The sequence below is a fragment of the Amblyomma americanum genome, chromosome 6 (assembly GCF_052857255.1).
Source record: "Amblyomma americanum isolate KBUSLIRL-KWMA chromosome 6, ASM5285725v1, whole genome shotgun sequence".
In the NCBI taxonomy this organism is placed as follows: Eukaryota; Metazoa; Arthropoda; class Arachnida; order Ixodida; family Ixodidae; genus Amblyomma; species Amblyomma americanum.
In genome coordinates this window covers 9,668,305-9,685,379 of record NC_135502.1, presented here as the reverse complement: position 1 = coordinate 9,685,379, position 17,075 = coordinate 9,668,305, and the positions used below count along the sequence as shown (strand labels likewise).

Sequence of the window (17,075 nt, the reverse complement as noted above, 5' to 3'; positions counted from 1 at the left end):
CCCCCGCAGCTTTCCGGCCTTTGAAGCATCCAAACCAGCCGTCCTCACGCGGGACCTCTTGGGCTTCCTCTTTCTCTTGTCTCCGCAACCGTACATCAAGCATCGTTCCTGCTCCGGTGGCAGGGTCATCCAAATCACTCTGTTCGCCGATCGGTTTTTCTCCGAATCCCGCTATTGCGCGCGCCGCCCTCCGCGGGTACCGAAACGGTGCCGCCACAGAGGGGGGCAGTCGCCGCTCCTCTAAGACAGTGACCTCGGCCCCCGGGTACAACAACCTCGGCTATCCCCCCCACCCTCGTCGGTGGTGCACCGGTGTACGCAAGCGGTGGTGATGGCTACAGGTTCGACCCCACGCCAGCAGCACGGCATGGCGGCTGCTCGTGCTCGCGTTGTTCGTTACTGGGCGGCGCTCTGCGGCTGCCAGGTGGGAATTTAAAGCACATCGGCCCGGTCCCGGAAAAGGAGGCAGGCGCTCGGGCGGACTGCCGTGCGCGTGGGAAGATAGACGGCGTGCTCTCTTCGTCGTCGTGAGCCGAAGGTGTTCTGGAGGGGAAATCAATTCGACGCTCCCCGGTGTTCTTCGTCGATATTTTCATATTTCCACAAAGCGGATGAGAAGTGCCGGGCGTCGAAGGATAAACGGCAATTAGGTGTTCATTGTGACCACTTGCGTGAGAACGGCTGCGCTCATACGCGTGCTCAGGGTTCTCCATTAGGGGGAGCCAAGTTTCACCGCGGCGTCCCTCTCTCCGGCTTCCCACCGAGGCACCTGCGGTCAAAACGCAGCGCAAAGATGAGGAATGGTTATATTTATATCAGTGCCATGAAATTGCAAAACACGCAAAATATTATTGAGCAGTATTTGTTACTTTCATGTGTAACTTCGGCAGAGGAAGGCAGTCTCTGCGCCGTTGAGGCATCAATATAACAACACGCTTCTCTCTAAGCCACAGAAAATATACGACACATCTGCCTTTTGTGAACTGCATAACAGAACCCGAAAATACTGCCTCAAAGTGGCCCAACAAGTAAACAGTTCCTGAGATGCAGCATCACGGGTCCTCGGCGGCCAGTATGGTCAAAATCCTGCACGGCCATGACACTGCATTGTAAACAATGATAGGATACGTCCGACAGAGTAAAGGTATAGAGCAGTCCTCGCGCTCCCCTTAGATGATTAGGGGGAAGGAGGGGAAGGCCGCACCTCCCCTCCCCCCTCTAGGCACGCCTGCGTATACGCGTACAAGAATAAACATATAAGCAGCATTTCACTATATTACTCCAAGCTTTAACGCATTGTCGATTCGTAACGGGAGTATAATAAAACAGTAGATACGCCTTCCTTTTATCCAGCCGACGGTCTGGCCCCACTTTGTTTAAGTGGGGCAAAGCATTTTGCGCCGACGTCCGAAACAACTGCCCTCATTTATTGCAGATTTACACGGGTAGACGTGCGGGCTAGTTGGTGGCTCAGGCTTCTTGAAACAGCGCGAAAGGCACAGACGCAGACAGAAGGGACACACACAGCGCTGCAGAGCAGCTCCAGCATTGCACAGCCGTTTTCTCAGCTGTCTCCGCTCTTTAGCAGTGGATGTTCGATTCGTTGGCCTCGGAACCTGTTTTTGCTTGGCGTTATGCAAATGGTTGTTTCATATATTCATATATCAGCAGCACTTGCGACGGTGAGATGTGTCGCACTGAACTCTTTGTCATTTGAACTTCATAGAAGCTCAGGATGCGTATTGCTCCTTTATTTTTTTTAATCGTAATTTTTGGCCAGTATGAAAAGCTTGGATATTCCTCGAGCTTTTGAACTAGCAAGACTTCAGGTGCACATCGCGTCCAGTTAGGCAGCGCGCAAGAGCGCATCCGGCGTCCGACCACCCTGGAAGATTTTTTTTTCTTATAAGGTTGTTTCCATCCATCCGGCGTCCGAACCATTCCGGTGCGCGCAAGCTGCGTTGGATGCGCACACGCTTCTCGAGTTCATCGTATGCGCCTGCAGACGCTCCCACGGCGGTGTCGGCTGTCGACCACGACCGAACAGTGCAGCTGTTCGGATACACGCCGTCGTGTTTTCATTTGCGCAGCTATTTGTTTTCATTCCTGACTTGTTTCTTTTCTCGCCCCGCGGGATGCGCACACGTCTCTCTGCACTCTTTACTTCCTGTAGGTGTAACGTTTGCAGGTTCGTTCACAGGTCGAGTAGAGACGAAAGCGCGCTCTATCGACGCGCAATAAGAGGACGAACGATAAATGGCGCATAGGTGGGGCAGGTTACTTTGCGGATGAGCTGCAAAATATGGAGACTATTAAAACTTAGTTGATTTGCTTGTGTTTCTACCCCTCCGTGCATGCGGATGCTGCAGTATACGAAGCAATCGCTAATTGTGATAGTAGACAGTCGATAGTTCGCACCGTGAATTCCGTCTCGTTTCCGTCTAACTTTCCGTTCCGTCTTGTTCTTGCGCATCGGTGCGGCTTCGCCCCTGCAGAACGGACATTCGCAGTTGGAAGTTTACGAAACATAATACGAGCGAGAAAATTTAATTTCATCGCGGCATTTCCGCACAGCCTGGAGTAGATATATGCAGGCTAATTCTGGATGTGCGACTCGCACAGCGCACCATCAAACCACAAGCAATGCGCCTTGGATGGAAATGTTTTTTTTTACCTCTAAATTGGCGTTTCGCAAATATTTGACAGCAGATGCGCACAAGCAACTAGCTCCTATTGAAGCTGTGCTAGCGAGGCATGCCGATTTGTAGTCAGTTACGAACAAGCAGCACCGCACCTTTCATTTCTTCAGGCGCCAATCGTGAGATGTCAGCAATCTATAGAGTGGCCTCCCATTCGTATACTATATAGTCGGATACAACTCAAGAACGCCTCAAATTGGGCCCTCCAGCCAATATCGTCGACTGATTCTCATGACGTTGTGGTGAATCGCCTTTCACCTGCTAGCGTGAAATTAGGTCGACGCCATTGGCTGGAGGGTCTTCTTCGGGGGATATCTGCCCCATTGCTCTTAAGTTGTATCCCACCACAGCATATTCGTTTCTTTAATTTTTCTGGCACTCAGCTGTCCGCGCCAGCAGTGTTCCGAGACTGCAGAGTCAATGGACACACGACGGTTCTCGCTTAGGTAGCTGCATGCACAAACGGCTGCACTGGCTCAGTAGCTTTGTCGTTTGGCTGCTGATCCCCAAGGTCGCAGGATCGAATCCCGGCCATGGCTGCCGCATTTGCATGGAGGCGAAATACAAAAACGCCCCTGTGCTGTGCGATGTCAGCACGTGTTAAAGATCCCCAGGAGGTGCAAACTGTTCTAGAGCCCTCCATCACGGCGTCCCTCATAGCATGACATAGTTTATGCAAAAAGCGCACTGGCGCTAAAAGACAAAGGCGACACACACACGACAGAACTGGCGCCAGTCCTGTCTTGTGTGTGTCGCCTCCGTTTTTAGCGCCAGAGCGCTTTTCGCGTAAACCATATCATGCTACAACCAACTAGCTCAAATCAAAGTCCCTCATAGCTCATGTGTCGCTTCGGAACGTTAACCATAACATACTAAATTGACATCGCTATGTTCTTTTCTAGCTAGACCCAAGTGCGATGCTATAACGAATGATACAAGTTATGGTTGTATAGTGCAGAGAAGGGGTACATTCGCTCAAATATTTAGTTAGCTCGCGCGACCGCTGACTTTTCTGTGCTCCAGGGGCTTATGACGAAGCAAATTTGCTAAATGATCAAGTCTAAGCTCAGGCTAACAGAGCCCGGGCTTACTATTGATCCCTCATCAAGTTCGCTCCGTCACGAGGCGCTGGAGCAGGGAAAAAATCATCGGTCGCGAGAGCTAACCATTTGGGCGTCTGTACGCGTCTATGACACCAAGAGTGTTGAAACAAGACCGCGCCTATTGGCCGAAACTTTAATGATGATCTTTATTTACGAGAACGCCTGCACGCCTTTATTACCGGCGGCCAAGGGGCTCGCCCTTCCGATTTCCGCCTCTTCCGTGCCCGCGCACGAGGCGGCGGCAGAAGGCGAACGGACGAGGGGTGCCGGGGACGGGCAAATCCCGGCCGGTGGCGCAATCTCAACCGCCGCCAGATGTTTCGCTGCTCCGAAGTGGGTCCACGGGGCGACCCCTCCCCCACTCCTTTCCCCCGACGGTCACCTTCGCTCGCCGACGCTCCGCTAAGTAAAGAGCTGCTTACCCTCTCCCATCAGATATCCTTCTCTCCCGTGCTGCAGATGAAGGGGCAGCGGGCGGGAATTGTTTCCCAGCCCCGCGGCGCTCACGCAATCTCGTCGATCGCCTCATTACGGCAACCAGTGGGGGACGGGAAACCGGCAGGGATGGATGGAAATGCACGCGCACTTTCAGAAAGGCTTTGATTCTCCATCTCATGGACACAGCCGGAGACCGGTCAGCTTACGCACTGTCGAAGCGTTTGCCTAATATTTCGCATATATTATTGCTTATCTGTGCCACACTGGGGATCCTATTTTTTACAATGCTACGGTACTGCTTTTCTGCCGCTTTCTTTTTTTAATGCGCAATGCTCCCAAGGACACTTGTGGGCATGTTTTAAACGAACTTCTCAGATATCTCAAAGTGTGCGCACTTCGAGGCCGCAATATGAATGAAAGAAATACACCTGTAGTTTGTAATCGGTGTTTATGTAAAGCTCAGTCTTACGCCATCTAAATTGTGCTTGATTCGTCAGGAGCTAATGAAACATCATTTACTTCGACATACTTATTAAAGTAAGGTGGCGATGATGAAAGTGTGCGTTTCGAGCCCATTTAGACAAATGACTCATCCATCATTGTAGTCGTTGTCATCATCCCCATCCCTGGCCTCTCGCTAAAAGCGCTGCTCCCGACAGCGCGCAGAGTTGGCCACAAGCGCCGCTTCGTGGCGCGCTTGTTCGGCGGCACTGTGTATGAGGCCAGATGTTCAAGCAAGGCTGGAAATTAGGCAACGGGGAGTAGGGAGGTTAGCTTTGGGAGCACATGGCAATACACCAAATCAGGGGGTACAGGGTGATATGGGATGGGCGTCTTTCGAGAGCAGAGAGGCTAGCAGTAAGATAGCATTTGAGGAACGATTGAGAAAGATGGAGGAAGAGCGGTGGGCTAGGAAAGTTTTCAGATACCTGTATATAAAGAATGTTGACACGAAATGGAGAAAGCGAACTAGAAAATTGACAAGCAAATATCTGGACAGCAGTAAGGGGGCAAATCAGCAATTATCGGTTAAGAAAAAGGTTAAAGGAACAGAGAGAGCTTTGTGGAAAACAGGGATGCTGACGAAATCGGCACTGGAAACATACCGGACCTTTAAACAGGAAATTGTCAAAGAAAATATCTATGATAATTGTAGGGGAAGTTCTTTGTTGTTTGAGGCCAGGACTGGAGTTTTGCGGACTAAGACGTATAGAGTCAGGTACCAGGAGATAGACACTTTGTGCATTGCGTGCGGAGAGGAGGAGGAAACAGCTGAACACTTGATACTTTTCTGTAAAGGGCTTCACCCTACAGTGGAAGGCAGCGGGGCTGACTTACCCAAGGCATTGGGGTTTAGGGATAGTGAAGGGAAAGTGGATTTTAAGAGGTTAGAAGTAACCAAGCGAAGGTTATCTGATTGGTGGCTAAAAGCAAGACAGGAGTAAAATTTCACAAGACATGGCTAGGTGGCTTGAGCCACCGCCCGATGTAAAGGGTTCAGCCGTATCCATCCATCCATCCACTGGCACCGAGCCACCCTACTCCACCTGCTCTGCTGTCTTCCTTCTGTTTTTGTCCGTCTCGCCGTTTCTCCTTACTCCGTTGTTCTCTGAGCGACAGCTTAAAGGGCGGTACTGGCATGCACCGCACATTAGGCGCATTGCTTGTGGATTTGTGTGATTTCGCCTGAACAAAAAGGAGTCTGCAGAAGGTAGATTAAGCTGGAATGAATCGGAATGCGTTTTTTTCTTCTCCGTGCTTCCCTTGCCATTTTTACAGCGCTAGCTGTATTAGCCCAGTTCCCCCGGTTTTCTTCTTAAGACATGCCGGGAAGGATGAGGGCATCAGCGGTTAGCCGCCCCATGCACGGATTAGACGCTGGCCACTGGCACGGTGTCAGAAGAAAGACGAGTCCAGAACAGGATAAGAAAACAACGCTTTAATTAGCTCGTAGTTATTCCGCTTTGCACCTGTCACACCTTGCTATGTAACGCTAGTAGGTGCAGAGGGATTAACCACGACGTCAATGAAATGGGGTGACGCCATTGGCTGCGAGGCCTCTTTTGAGAGGTATTTGCTGCTTCGTTCTTGAGTTGCACCCGACTATAGGACGTTCAAATGATATTTCACTTCGGAGCAGCTCGTCCCATCGTCCTCACGTAAATCCCAGGGTCCAAAAACTAAGTTCCCCCTTCTGTTTCTCGATCTGCGTGAACACAGGGCCGGGCGAGCAGCAGGCGCCGCGGTTCGGGTGAGCGGTCGCGTGGCGGCCGCTCGGCCGGAAGCCCCTTCGCCGCCTTCTCTGCTATGGCCGCTTCCCGGCGGGCCGTGCCCGCGCGGAGCCGCTGCACGCAGACTGACCCCCTGGTGTGCTGCTGCGCGTCGTACCCGCCAGCCAGCGCCAACGGAGACCGCTCCTGGTTCTTGGAGGGGCCTCTGAGACCGTCCGCGCCACCGCTGCCCCCGGCGACCTCCACGGATCTTCTGCGGCTTGCCGAACCGCCTGACGTGCGACTGGTGGTGGGGCCCGAGAGGGGCGGCACGCGCTCCTTCCAGGTGCACGCTGCCATACTCAAGCACAGCGCCGTACTCGAAGACCTGCTTGGACGGAGCACTCGCGAATGTGATGGCCGAGCAGCGTGCGGCGGCCCAGAAAACGATTCCTCGGTGGTCCGACAGCCGACCAGGACGCTCCGCGTCATCTGGGATGACCCAGGCGTCTTCGAGAAGATGATCCTGTGAGTAGAGCCTTTTTTGCACATTTTCGCTTTCTCTATAGTTGTTTCCAGAAACCGCACACGTCGTGCGTTGGGTTTATTTTTTTTTTACCGGTCAAATGGAGCATGTGCCTCGTTGCTACTCTTGTAGATGTCAGAAACGTGTCTCACTAGCTCGAAGTGCGGACGTTGTTCTTGAGTTTATAATACACGCTGCACGCACAGCACCTTCAGTTATGAGCCTGCGCTGATCCTTCTCTTAGACTTCTTTGTGCACAGCGCATGATGTGTGGCTGCCAGGTAGAATTACGCGTAAAGGGTGTGCGGACATGCATTCAGCATCAGACGACTGCTGCCACGTTATACAGCCGGTGTCACAGCCCCCATCTTGGTGCAACGCCTAATTAACTGCGCAAATGTATCAAGTGTGAGCTTGGCTCAAATTCTTCGAGAGAATGTCAGCGAGTGTAAACCTGTCTTTTCACGCGATTAAACGGCCAGGCATTCAGCCGTCGCGGCTGCCTATTTTGCTTTACAGCATGTGCATCTTCAGGTCATCGATCCACATCTTCTCTCGCTCTCGAAAAGACCAGTGCGTGACCACATGTAGGGATCATATACAAACTTTGCAAAAAATATACACATAAAGGGGTCTCCTTCTAAGCCGTGCTGTGGAGCTCTCTGAAATCCCTGGAACTCATGAGCTTCATAGAGGTGAGGACGAGAGTTCCGCTTGGCTTCACGAACACTGGCGATACAAAACGAGCCAGGCAGCATCGGTCAGACGCAGGATGTGCATATCCTGCGAGCTCGCAGGGAGGTGACGTTGCGATCGCGCGCGTGACGCGACGGACAGGCGCGACCTGCAGTTGCTCATGGACTCGGTTCCTCTGCTCAGCTCCCTGTACGGCCGCGACGTGCCCCTGGAGGACGTGTCCTCGGCGTTGGAGCTGCTGCGGGTCTCGCACGCGTTCGCCGTACCGGGCCTCATGAGCGTGTGCCTGCGCTACGTGGGCGACCACGTGGACAGGGAGTCAGCGCTCTCGACGCTCACGCGGCTCTGCGAGGTGTCCGGCGGCGGCGGAGCAGCCGTGGACCTGCAGCAGAACCTGCTGAACGAGACACGCGCCCGCTGCCTGGACGTGGTGGACCAGCACGCCGAGCGACTGCTCGCCGCCGCCGACTTCGAGCGCCTGCCCCGCGAGCTGGTCGCCCTAGTGCTGGCCCGAGACACCCTGTGGCTCAGGTGCGGGCACTCGAGTTCGCGAGCGAGCGCTCCCGCGGACACTGTGCAGGAGACTGTGCGAACTTGTGAAACGTGCTTACATGTTTTCAGCTTTTCTTTTGATTGCGAGTGGTTTAGTTTTATTTATGCTTTCGATATGTCTGTTTTCTCTTCGTCCGCCTGATAATCTTTCATGTGGTCCCCCCTGCCCTTGATTGTACCTTCATAAGCCCTCTAAGCGCCAATAAAGCGTTCAGTGGAAGCTAGCGCTTGAGTTCTGTCGTGTCCCTGCTTTTCGCGCTATGGAACCTCATCTGTCTGTGAGCTGTCCACCGTTGGGGCTTTGACTTTAATGTCCGAAGAAGAGAGAAAGTTTTCAGTTATGCACCTTCTCCACCCTTGTGTGATGACGTTGTACATGCAGTGATGAGGAAAGGGGAGGTCGTACGGAGGAAGAAAGGAAATAATGGTCGGTGCGAGACAGGGCCGCATAATCCTTCAGTTGCAGCTCGCGGATCAACCAGAGGGATCGGTCTAATATGGGCTAGCTGCCTCGCGCGTGTCATTCTGGGCGGATTCACGGCCTGTAGCTGTCGGTCTTGGGAAGTGTCGGTGTCAGCCAGAAAAGGCTGATGTTTTGTCGAGTTCGGTATTTGGATCGCAGAAACCCTACCCGATAAGACAAAATATAACAAACTTGTCCATCAGTTTTTCCTAGAGGAACACAGCAAAAATTACGGGAGCTCCTTCAATAAAAATAAAATGTGTATGAACGGTATTCGTTCAACTGACAATCCAGTTCGGCCACCTGGCTCCATCGTAGCTGATTGTCTCGAAGGGTCCAGCGTACACTAGGCCAAATCTTTAACTGGCGTGATTTTCGCATCCCTAATTGCACCTTGTAAAAGGCTTCTCTCGCCTTAACCGCTGACGTGTGAGGCGGCATTTGGTGGTCCAATTTTATTTCATATTATGCTTGAGTGAAGCACTTGCCTGGTTGGATCAAAATTATTAGAAATCCGCATCGTCTGCAGCTGCAAAGAGCCGTAACAAGCGGCACACGCCGCAATGGTTCTCGTTCATCTCGCTTATTCCTCTGGGTAACATGCCTTTCCTCCTATGTTAGACAAGTTGTTTACCCACAGTAAGCGTGATTTCGCTGCCAGAACCATTGCTACATATCTCCCTTGTTTTGGCTCTTCGTATCCGTAGACGATGGAAATGACTAATAATTCTCATTTAATCCGTCAATTCTCCACTCAAGCATAAAATGAAAAAAAAAAGGGCCACTAAATGCTACCACACGTGTCAAATTACAGCATGAATATGCCAGCAGTTTAGCCGAGAGAAGCCTTTTACAAGGTGCAATAAGTGATGCAAAAATCAAGCCTCTTGAAAGGTTTGGCCGTGTGTACATGTGTCAAGCACTAAACTTTCTTTGGTGTTCCACCCAACAAGCACGAATTTCGTTCCATATGATTTCGAGGACAAAGAAAAATGCTTTGTTGAAAACAAGGAGGTTTGAAGAGGGTGACATGTGACTCTGGTCTTTGCTTGTAAATCGGGCAAGCTTCCCGCTCATCCAACACGAAAAAAGAAATAGTAAGATGGCGCGCGAGGTTTCTCAATAATCCAGGCCCGCTGTTATCTACCTTTTGGTTTGGTTTTGGTTTCATGAGGTTTAGCGTCCCAAAGCGAATCAGGCTATGAGGGCCGGTGTAGTGGAAGGCTGCGGATAATTTAGACCACCTGGGGTTCTTAACGTGCACTGACATCACACGAGCCTCTAGCATTTTGCGTCCACCGAAACTCGTCCGCAATGCCTGGATTAAGACGAGCACGCTATTGCATTGAGCTTCTCGATTCGTCTCTATAAACAGATTGTCCGGACGCACGCCAGAAGGTTCGAAAAAGCAAGATCGATAGACCGCTTGGGCGGAGCACTATGGTTGTCGCTATTTTAGCTCCACTCCCTGGTGGCATGCTTTACTGTCCCATACATAAATGTGGGAAATCCCCGAGCTATGGAACAGATGCACCAGTGCGTTCTTTATTTATTTTCGGGTATTTCTTGAGATGCAGGATTTTGGAACTGCCTGATGGGATGCCTGATGTGGAACTGCCTCGTACGCAGGTCCGAAATGTCGGCGGTAGAGGGCGCGGACCGCTGGGCGGCCGCCGAGTGCCGTCGCCGGGGCGAGGCCCCCTGTGCGGCTCTGAAACGGCGAGCTCTGGGCGACGCCGCCTACCTGGTGCGCCACTTCCGCCTCGACCGCGACCAGTTCCGGCGCGCGCCCGCCCTGCTGGACGACAGCGAGGCGGGGCTCGTGCTCGACTTCTTGGAGGGCCGCATCGGAGAGGAGCAGCTGACGCCGGCGCTCAGGGCCAACCTCGCGCTGAGGCAGCGACCCTCATTGCCTTCGTCGCTGCCACCTCCGTCGTCCCCGGTCGACACTGAACAGAGCGCTCCGGCCAACGGCCGACTCAGGAGCCAGACCATGGCGAGGACCCGCAAATCCACCTCAGCCAAAGTGCGCAAGTGCGCCGCGGAGGTGTTCTGGACGTTTGTGTCCATTCTAGACTGAGAAACTCCGTGCAGCTCTCCCGTGGACTTTAGCGTTCTCGTTTCTGGGTGTCTGCACAAAACAAAAACTCCTGCTGTGCAGGGGGTTGTACTACGGTGCTGCTTGCTTTGGGCCAGGGAAACTGCCCTTACCCTGTGAATTTTTGTGGTGATTGCTGTGCCGGTGAAATCGCATATATTTCGAGCTTGCTCCGAAACTGTTCTCAGTATTGTTTACTTGTGCGTAGAAAGTACCTTTCCGTCAGACGATAACGCCCCCGCTGCCTGAGTAAGCAGAATCTGCCACAGAACACAATAGTCTCTCCGAGCGGCATCGAAACTGAGCATTGAGACGAAACCTGGTACTTTAAACGAAAGAAAATATGCGAGTTTAGCATTTGAAGCAGCTATATTGCGCTATCACTGAGCCTTATGACGCGTGTGCTGTCGCCTGTAATTTAAGCTTGTTTCCCGCTGCACTCAGATGCTACGCGCTGTTACTAGCTCGCATCTATTTCCACTTAACGACGCAGTATCGCAAGGTAAAGACAGCAGATAAAGTCTGCTACTACCGCTAGAACTGAAAGGGCATTGAATAATTTTAGTGGATCCAGAGAAACTAGTTCCTTCTCCAAAAGCAGTGAAGGCTGCTGTATCAGCAGGCACAACTTCCGTGCTGTCTGCTCGTTTTACACGTGCATCGTTTCCTTGCGTGCGTGCATACCTTGTACTTAAACGGCAAAAACAATGTACGGGCTCAATGTTTATGCTGCTTCATTTCCTTTAAAAAATTTTTCTGCTGTGCCTGCTTGATATACCTTTGTGGTCCATTGGTACTTGCCTTAACAGTAAAGTGAAAGTTCATTTTGTTTGCAGAACCGATGTTTTAAAAGGAGAGCGCACGATTGCAGGTGTGTAGGCCCCGCGCAATGTTCAGCACCCTCCTTAACAGTCGTCTGAGGCCATAGAAAATATGTACCTTTTTCTGCCTAAATAATCGCTGATATCGATGTCTCTCAATGTTTTGAATTCGAGAATTAGCACAATGCAAAAATTTGATTCGATCTTCGGTCTGTCCTTGGTTGAAGAGGCAGTTATGTGCACACTACGGGCGAATTTTTTCCCAATGTTAGACATGTATTTTCGAGAAAAAACCTGAGCGCGAGCAGACGAGCAGCGGGGGTTGTGTCACATCCACAGAACAGCCGAGCAGACGACGCTGGAACTGGCAAGCACATGCTCACGATCTCGTCCGTTTCGCCACTACTGTCCTTCATGGGACAGAGGGTAGCGTTTTCAAGCATGGGGGGAAGAAGAACAAAAACGATAGGCGTGGCAAGCGAAGAACGCCGCCCCTCTTCATACGCATCTGTTTGGTACCAGGGCACCATTGGCTCAAGCAACTCGTAGTTGATCATGTTTTACCTAAGCCCGCTGCCCGTTACCGCGAAAAGGATGTGCTAGTCTTAGACTTGTGGTTCTTGCTTGTGCTTGGAACATTTGTGATGCAATATCAAGCACTGTCGCATTGCCTAGTCTAGGCAACATCTAAGATTTATGTCTTTTTCAGCAAGCACACGCCTTGGTGATCAAAGCAGTGGTCGCGAGCATCATCACTGCCTTCTTACCATTACAAAGCTTGTAGCAGTACCGCCAAAGCGCACACATAGATAGCACGGAGCCAAACCTGTGGTGCTAATACTTTATCGAGGGTTATTTTGTCTGCCATGATGTGGGAAGAGAGTGAAAAGCATTGGTGCGCTTTTACCACTGATGCGATTCATTGTCCTTGAGCTCCTTCGGTTTTTCTTTTTTGCTGTACTGTTCGTGTTTCCCTTCCGATTGTGTGCCACACTCAGTTATTCTTTGCCCATTTCCTGTACTTACCATAAGGGTTTTTAATTTCCCATCTCACGTCGATAGAGCTAGTGTATAGAAAGAGTAAGCGATGTACTTATCAGTCCAAGCAGCAATTCATCTTTTTGATTCTTTGTTTGCTTGTGTTTTTGTCATGGATTGGCTCAATGTTTACAACCAGGTAGATCCCCGGTGTCCATTATTCGCCATTATCTGCGCCGCTTTTATACTCTTATCACTTGTTGTTTGTTGAAGAGAGAGTCGCAGAGAGGGCACGGCATGCTGCTTTGACAGTTTTTTGGATTCTGCTGTTTTGTACTCGCAAGTGTCCTCGAACTGAAAAAAAAAACGCCACTGTTTGAGCTGTACGTCTAACTTTAAGTTGTTTGCGTTATGAGATACCTGCTTGTATGCGGTAGCGTCACTTCAAAAGGGCATTGTGTAGCTGTACCGAAGTCTTTACCAATCTGCTCTTACAGCGTTTTCTAAGTACTTGCTTCTAAAAACTCACTATAGCAAGGCAAAGAAGTACTTATGGTCTTTTAACGATAGCTTACGTACATTAGGTTATGCAGCTGTTTGCAGTCAAATATACTACGTGAGTAAATAGTTCGCGCGTGTAAACTGGACGGAAAAACGTGTTCAGGCGCGTAACGATCCAGCCGATAATTTTACGCTGGACAAGACTAAACCCAGTTAAACAAAAAATATGCATAATGAGCAATGCTAGGTATATGAATTATGACCATTTCAGCTCTATCTTTCTTTTTTCGTCTCGCGTAAATGATGTCTTTATGAGCGCAAAAAATGCATAAACATGTAATAATTATATTCAAACTTTCTTTTTATTTTCATATTCCAGCGCTTTCATCACTCATTATAAGTGCGTCACTTAAGTCCCATTGTTTGTTTGTTTTAGATGCGCATGTCGCACGCGACACCCATGCAACCTGAAGTCTGTCAGTGTTTGCGGAGGCCAGGAACCAGTTTTTTGGGTTCTTTGCGCTTTCATGTTTCCCTTCCTTTAAAAGTCCGGTGAGAAACTCCCTCAGGGGATCGAGCTAAAGCTAAGGCTAAGGCAAAGGCTAACGCTAAGGAAAAGCACCATTTCCACGAGCCATCCATGTTCTAGTCATTTCATTGTCAATCAAAGAGTGTCAGAGTGTTATCCCTTGTTTTATACGACCAAAGGAAACCTCAGGAGTACAGCTGTAGATGATTTGTACTCGCATTTTTTTTCATATATAAACCATTTCGAGATACTTTCGAATGTTTTGAATTGCTTCAGCGTCTGTTTGTTGCGTTAGAGTGTTTTTATCCTTGCTTTTATTGCTCTTAACAGTTTGAGTTCTGATGGATGTCTTTGCACCTTGAGGTCGTTCGCTGCGCAATGTTTTGCTGATCCTCTCTTGAAGCTCAGTGTTCAGACCTGCATGCTCGCAGACTTTTGTTGAGCGCCTACTCGCAGACAGGGTTTTCAGTGTTCCTACAAGTTCTGCATGTTATCCGTTCGCTGAAGGCCCGAACTTTGAGCGCGGGATATGGCCTCAGCACTCGGGGATTAGAAGAGCCACTCAGATCTAGTCCTCTACAAACGTGCAGTGCGAGGAATAATGGTTGTTCTCTTATACATTTGCATCTGTCAATTCAATAGTGCGCCATATTTTATTGTACTACCGCATGTGTGTAATATAAGTGAATGCATGACGCATTTTACGTAGATGCCAAATAGAAAAGAAGAGAGGGAGAGTAGGAAAAGGAAGGACAGAGAAAGTAACCTGTCAAAAAAAAAAAAGAGCTAAGCCGGTTAATTCCTAAACGCTATCAGAAATTTGTTTTAGAGTCTATCGCGCATACAGCTGAGACGTGTGATGCCAGTCCCACGAAAGGTCTGCCATTTATATTCATAAAGCATCGGCGCTATTGACATCTACAGCGACGTTTGCAGTTATCTATTCGTGACAACGAAGAATCATTTGAAAGTTTCGTTTGCTTTCCCACGAGCGTGATGGAAGAAACCATTAATTTTAGAAAATCCTGGATCGACACAGCTGGGTTAACACCGCGTCCGCATGCTCCTTGATTCGGTTAGATATGTTGGCTAACGGTGAAGTCAGCGCTGGGCTTAGTTTTTCTCAAAGGTGTACCGCCCACTTTGCAGTTTCCAGTACAGAGTCCGGTCCTTACTTACGGATTCCTGCGACGCTGTCGCTGTTCGGCAGTTGTAGATAGAGAGATACACCTTTCGAGGTCCACTATTAATAGGTTTTTAGAACGCAAGTAGCGCCACAGAGGCCTCGAAGCACGACCAGGAAACTGTTGGTGCTAGCGGCGCAGTAGGTCGCATATCTTCACCGAGTGCACATATTTTTCTCGTGAGAAGCGCACATACTTAAGCACCGACATTAATATGGGTGAGCGTGAGGATCGAGAGATCGCGTTATGTTCATCTCACCACCAGCCACGACAACCACGTGGCACACAGCAGTGATCCTCACGAAGGGCACCCAAGCAAACCTGTTCGGGCGCGTGAGCATGTGGGAATGCATCGCCTGGATCGTGGTTCCATTCCTCTCCGATTGAACTAGAATACGTAAATTACCGGCAAGATTTCCACAAATATCTACAACTTTACTTGATTATACGACATCAACTTCCAGACTTTAATTGAAATTTCGGGATTAAGCTGCGCGTATCGTTGCTTTGTACATGTGTTTGGACGTCTTGTTTCCATCAAAAATGGTTCCATGTACTTACTCCCCTGTTGTGTTCTTGATGTTGTATAGTTGTTAGTGGTTGACACTTATTTTTACCTTCACACTTGTGTGTTCATCCGGACTGCCCTTCTTCGTTTTGCCAACAGTTATTGGAGGACGCTGTTTATTGTTTATAGTTGTACAGGTTGAATGCCGGTGTGGAGCTCGTCGCATTTTAGTGACCTTTTGATCTTCGTGCCATGAGTGCCGAGCTTGTCCGGCGAACGTGCAGTCTTTGCCAAAAGTAACCGGGCAGCGGTGGTTTGGTTCTTAGCCCCGTAGCGAAACACTTACGGCAGCCCTTAAGCTCTAAATCTGCGTAAAGTAAGGTGAGTCCTTGTCCTCACTTTCGACGCCTTTCGATCCTTAGGGGTGCCGTAAAGTCTGCGTTACACGGTCGAGAAGCAAAAACCTGTTGCTCGGTTACTTTTGGCAAAGGGGGTACATCTTGCCACTGTCTGTACATAGACATGTACATGTTTCATTTTAGCCATTTTTGCCGCTCACGCGTCTCGTGACTTCGCGCGCACTCTGCTCTTCGCCCAAGCGGCGGCACAGCTGTTCCGCGTGAATAAAGGCAGCGCATGTTCTTGCGCAAAAAAATTAATACTGGACTTTTTCACCTTTCTTCTTTCTGCCAACGTACGATCTTCAAAGCCAATAGGGCGCACAGTTGAGCGAGTTGGTGCAATCTTCAAAATAACGCAGCAGGGATGAGACAACTACAGTGAAGGAACAAACAGACGGAGACGGAGGCGATGCTTGCACTGACAACTGAAATCTTATTTTAAATTTTAAACTCTCGCGCTTTTAAGAATTGAAGATGATCCGCGTTTTCCTTTTTATCTGGGTGCAACGTAGCTGCTGCGAAAACGCGGCAGTTTCAAAAAACAACAGGAGCCGATGTGGCCGTGAAATGCTCACCTGTGCCGCCAAGGGCCGGCCGCTTTAGGTAGTCGCACTCGAATGCGAGAACGCGGCCTTGGCGCCATAACGCGTCGCTAAGGCCAAAGAAGAGTGGGCGAATGCTATGGCTCGTCAAGCAGCGGGGGACGCTGAGCGCGGTGCCTAACGTGAAAAAAGGTAACGGCTTAAAGTGGCGTCGAGTAAAGCACCAAAGCGGCGAGAGACGTCAAGCGGTCTGTCCAGCTAGAAGAGTAGCAGCTGAAGGCGGCGGCTCCTCAAACCACGAAATCAGCCTGGGAGGCCATGTGCGGCTTGCTCACGCCAGAGAACAGAAGCGGGTGAAAACGGCGGCACTGCCAGAAGCCGAAGGACCTGGCCAGTAACCAACTGCAGCTGCCACCATCAGTGAGCCGTCCTAGAATGAGCTCCCTGCAGTGCATTTGTAACCAAAGACCTGTAGCGCAACCAAGACAAACACAAGAAAGGGGCACACGGGACACAGGGCACTGCAGTGCATTTCATGCCTGACGACGGGATTGACTACAATTTTTTTTCATCAGAATTAAAAATGTTGACTTTTGCAGTTGTGACTGACCGCTCGCGATTACCTGTCACCTCATTGACAATGCACGGCAGGAACCTCTCAAAGTATTTTGGCCTCTACCACGGCAATCGGATAATGACCTAGCTGTCCTCAACGGCTTAAAACACATTATCTCTGCAAGCGCAGGTAAATTTTGGCGCCAACACAAAGTTGGTACTAGTGCTCTCACGCGTATTTGGTCGTAATTAAGCACTCTGCCTAACTCGA

General features: G+C 50.1%; 1 protein-coding gene across 5 annotated transcripts in view; it reads left to right on the top strand.

Annotated features, from left to right (window-relative positions):
- Positions 1–15,965, top strand: part of LOC144136276 (BTB/POZ domain-containing protein 6-B-like) — a 115,787-nt gene extending 99,822 nt beyond the window's left edge. For all 5 annotated transcript variants that reach the window (XM_077668492.1, XM_077668488.1, XM_077668491.1 and 2 more), the window contains 3 exons: positions 6,461–6,978; positions 7,856–8,203; positions 10,317–15,965. In XM_077668492.1, the coding sequence (XP_077524618.1) occupies positions 6,548–6,978; positions 7,856–8,203; positions 10,317–10,767 (1,230 nt within the window). In that variant the 5' untranslated portion in view covers positions 6,461–6,547 and the 3' untranslated portion in view covers positions 10,768–15,965. The remainder of the gene's footprint in view (positions 1–6,460; positions 6,979–7,855; positions 8,204–10,316) is intronic.
- Positions 15,966–17,075: the final 1,110 nt, after the last annotated feature.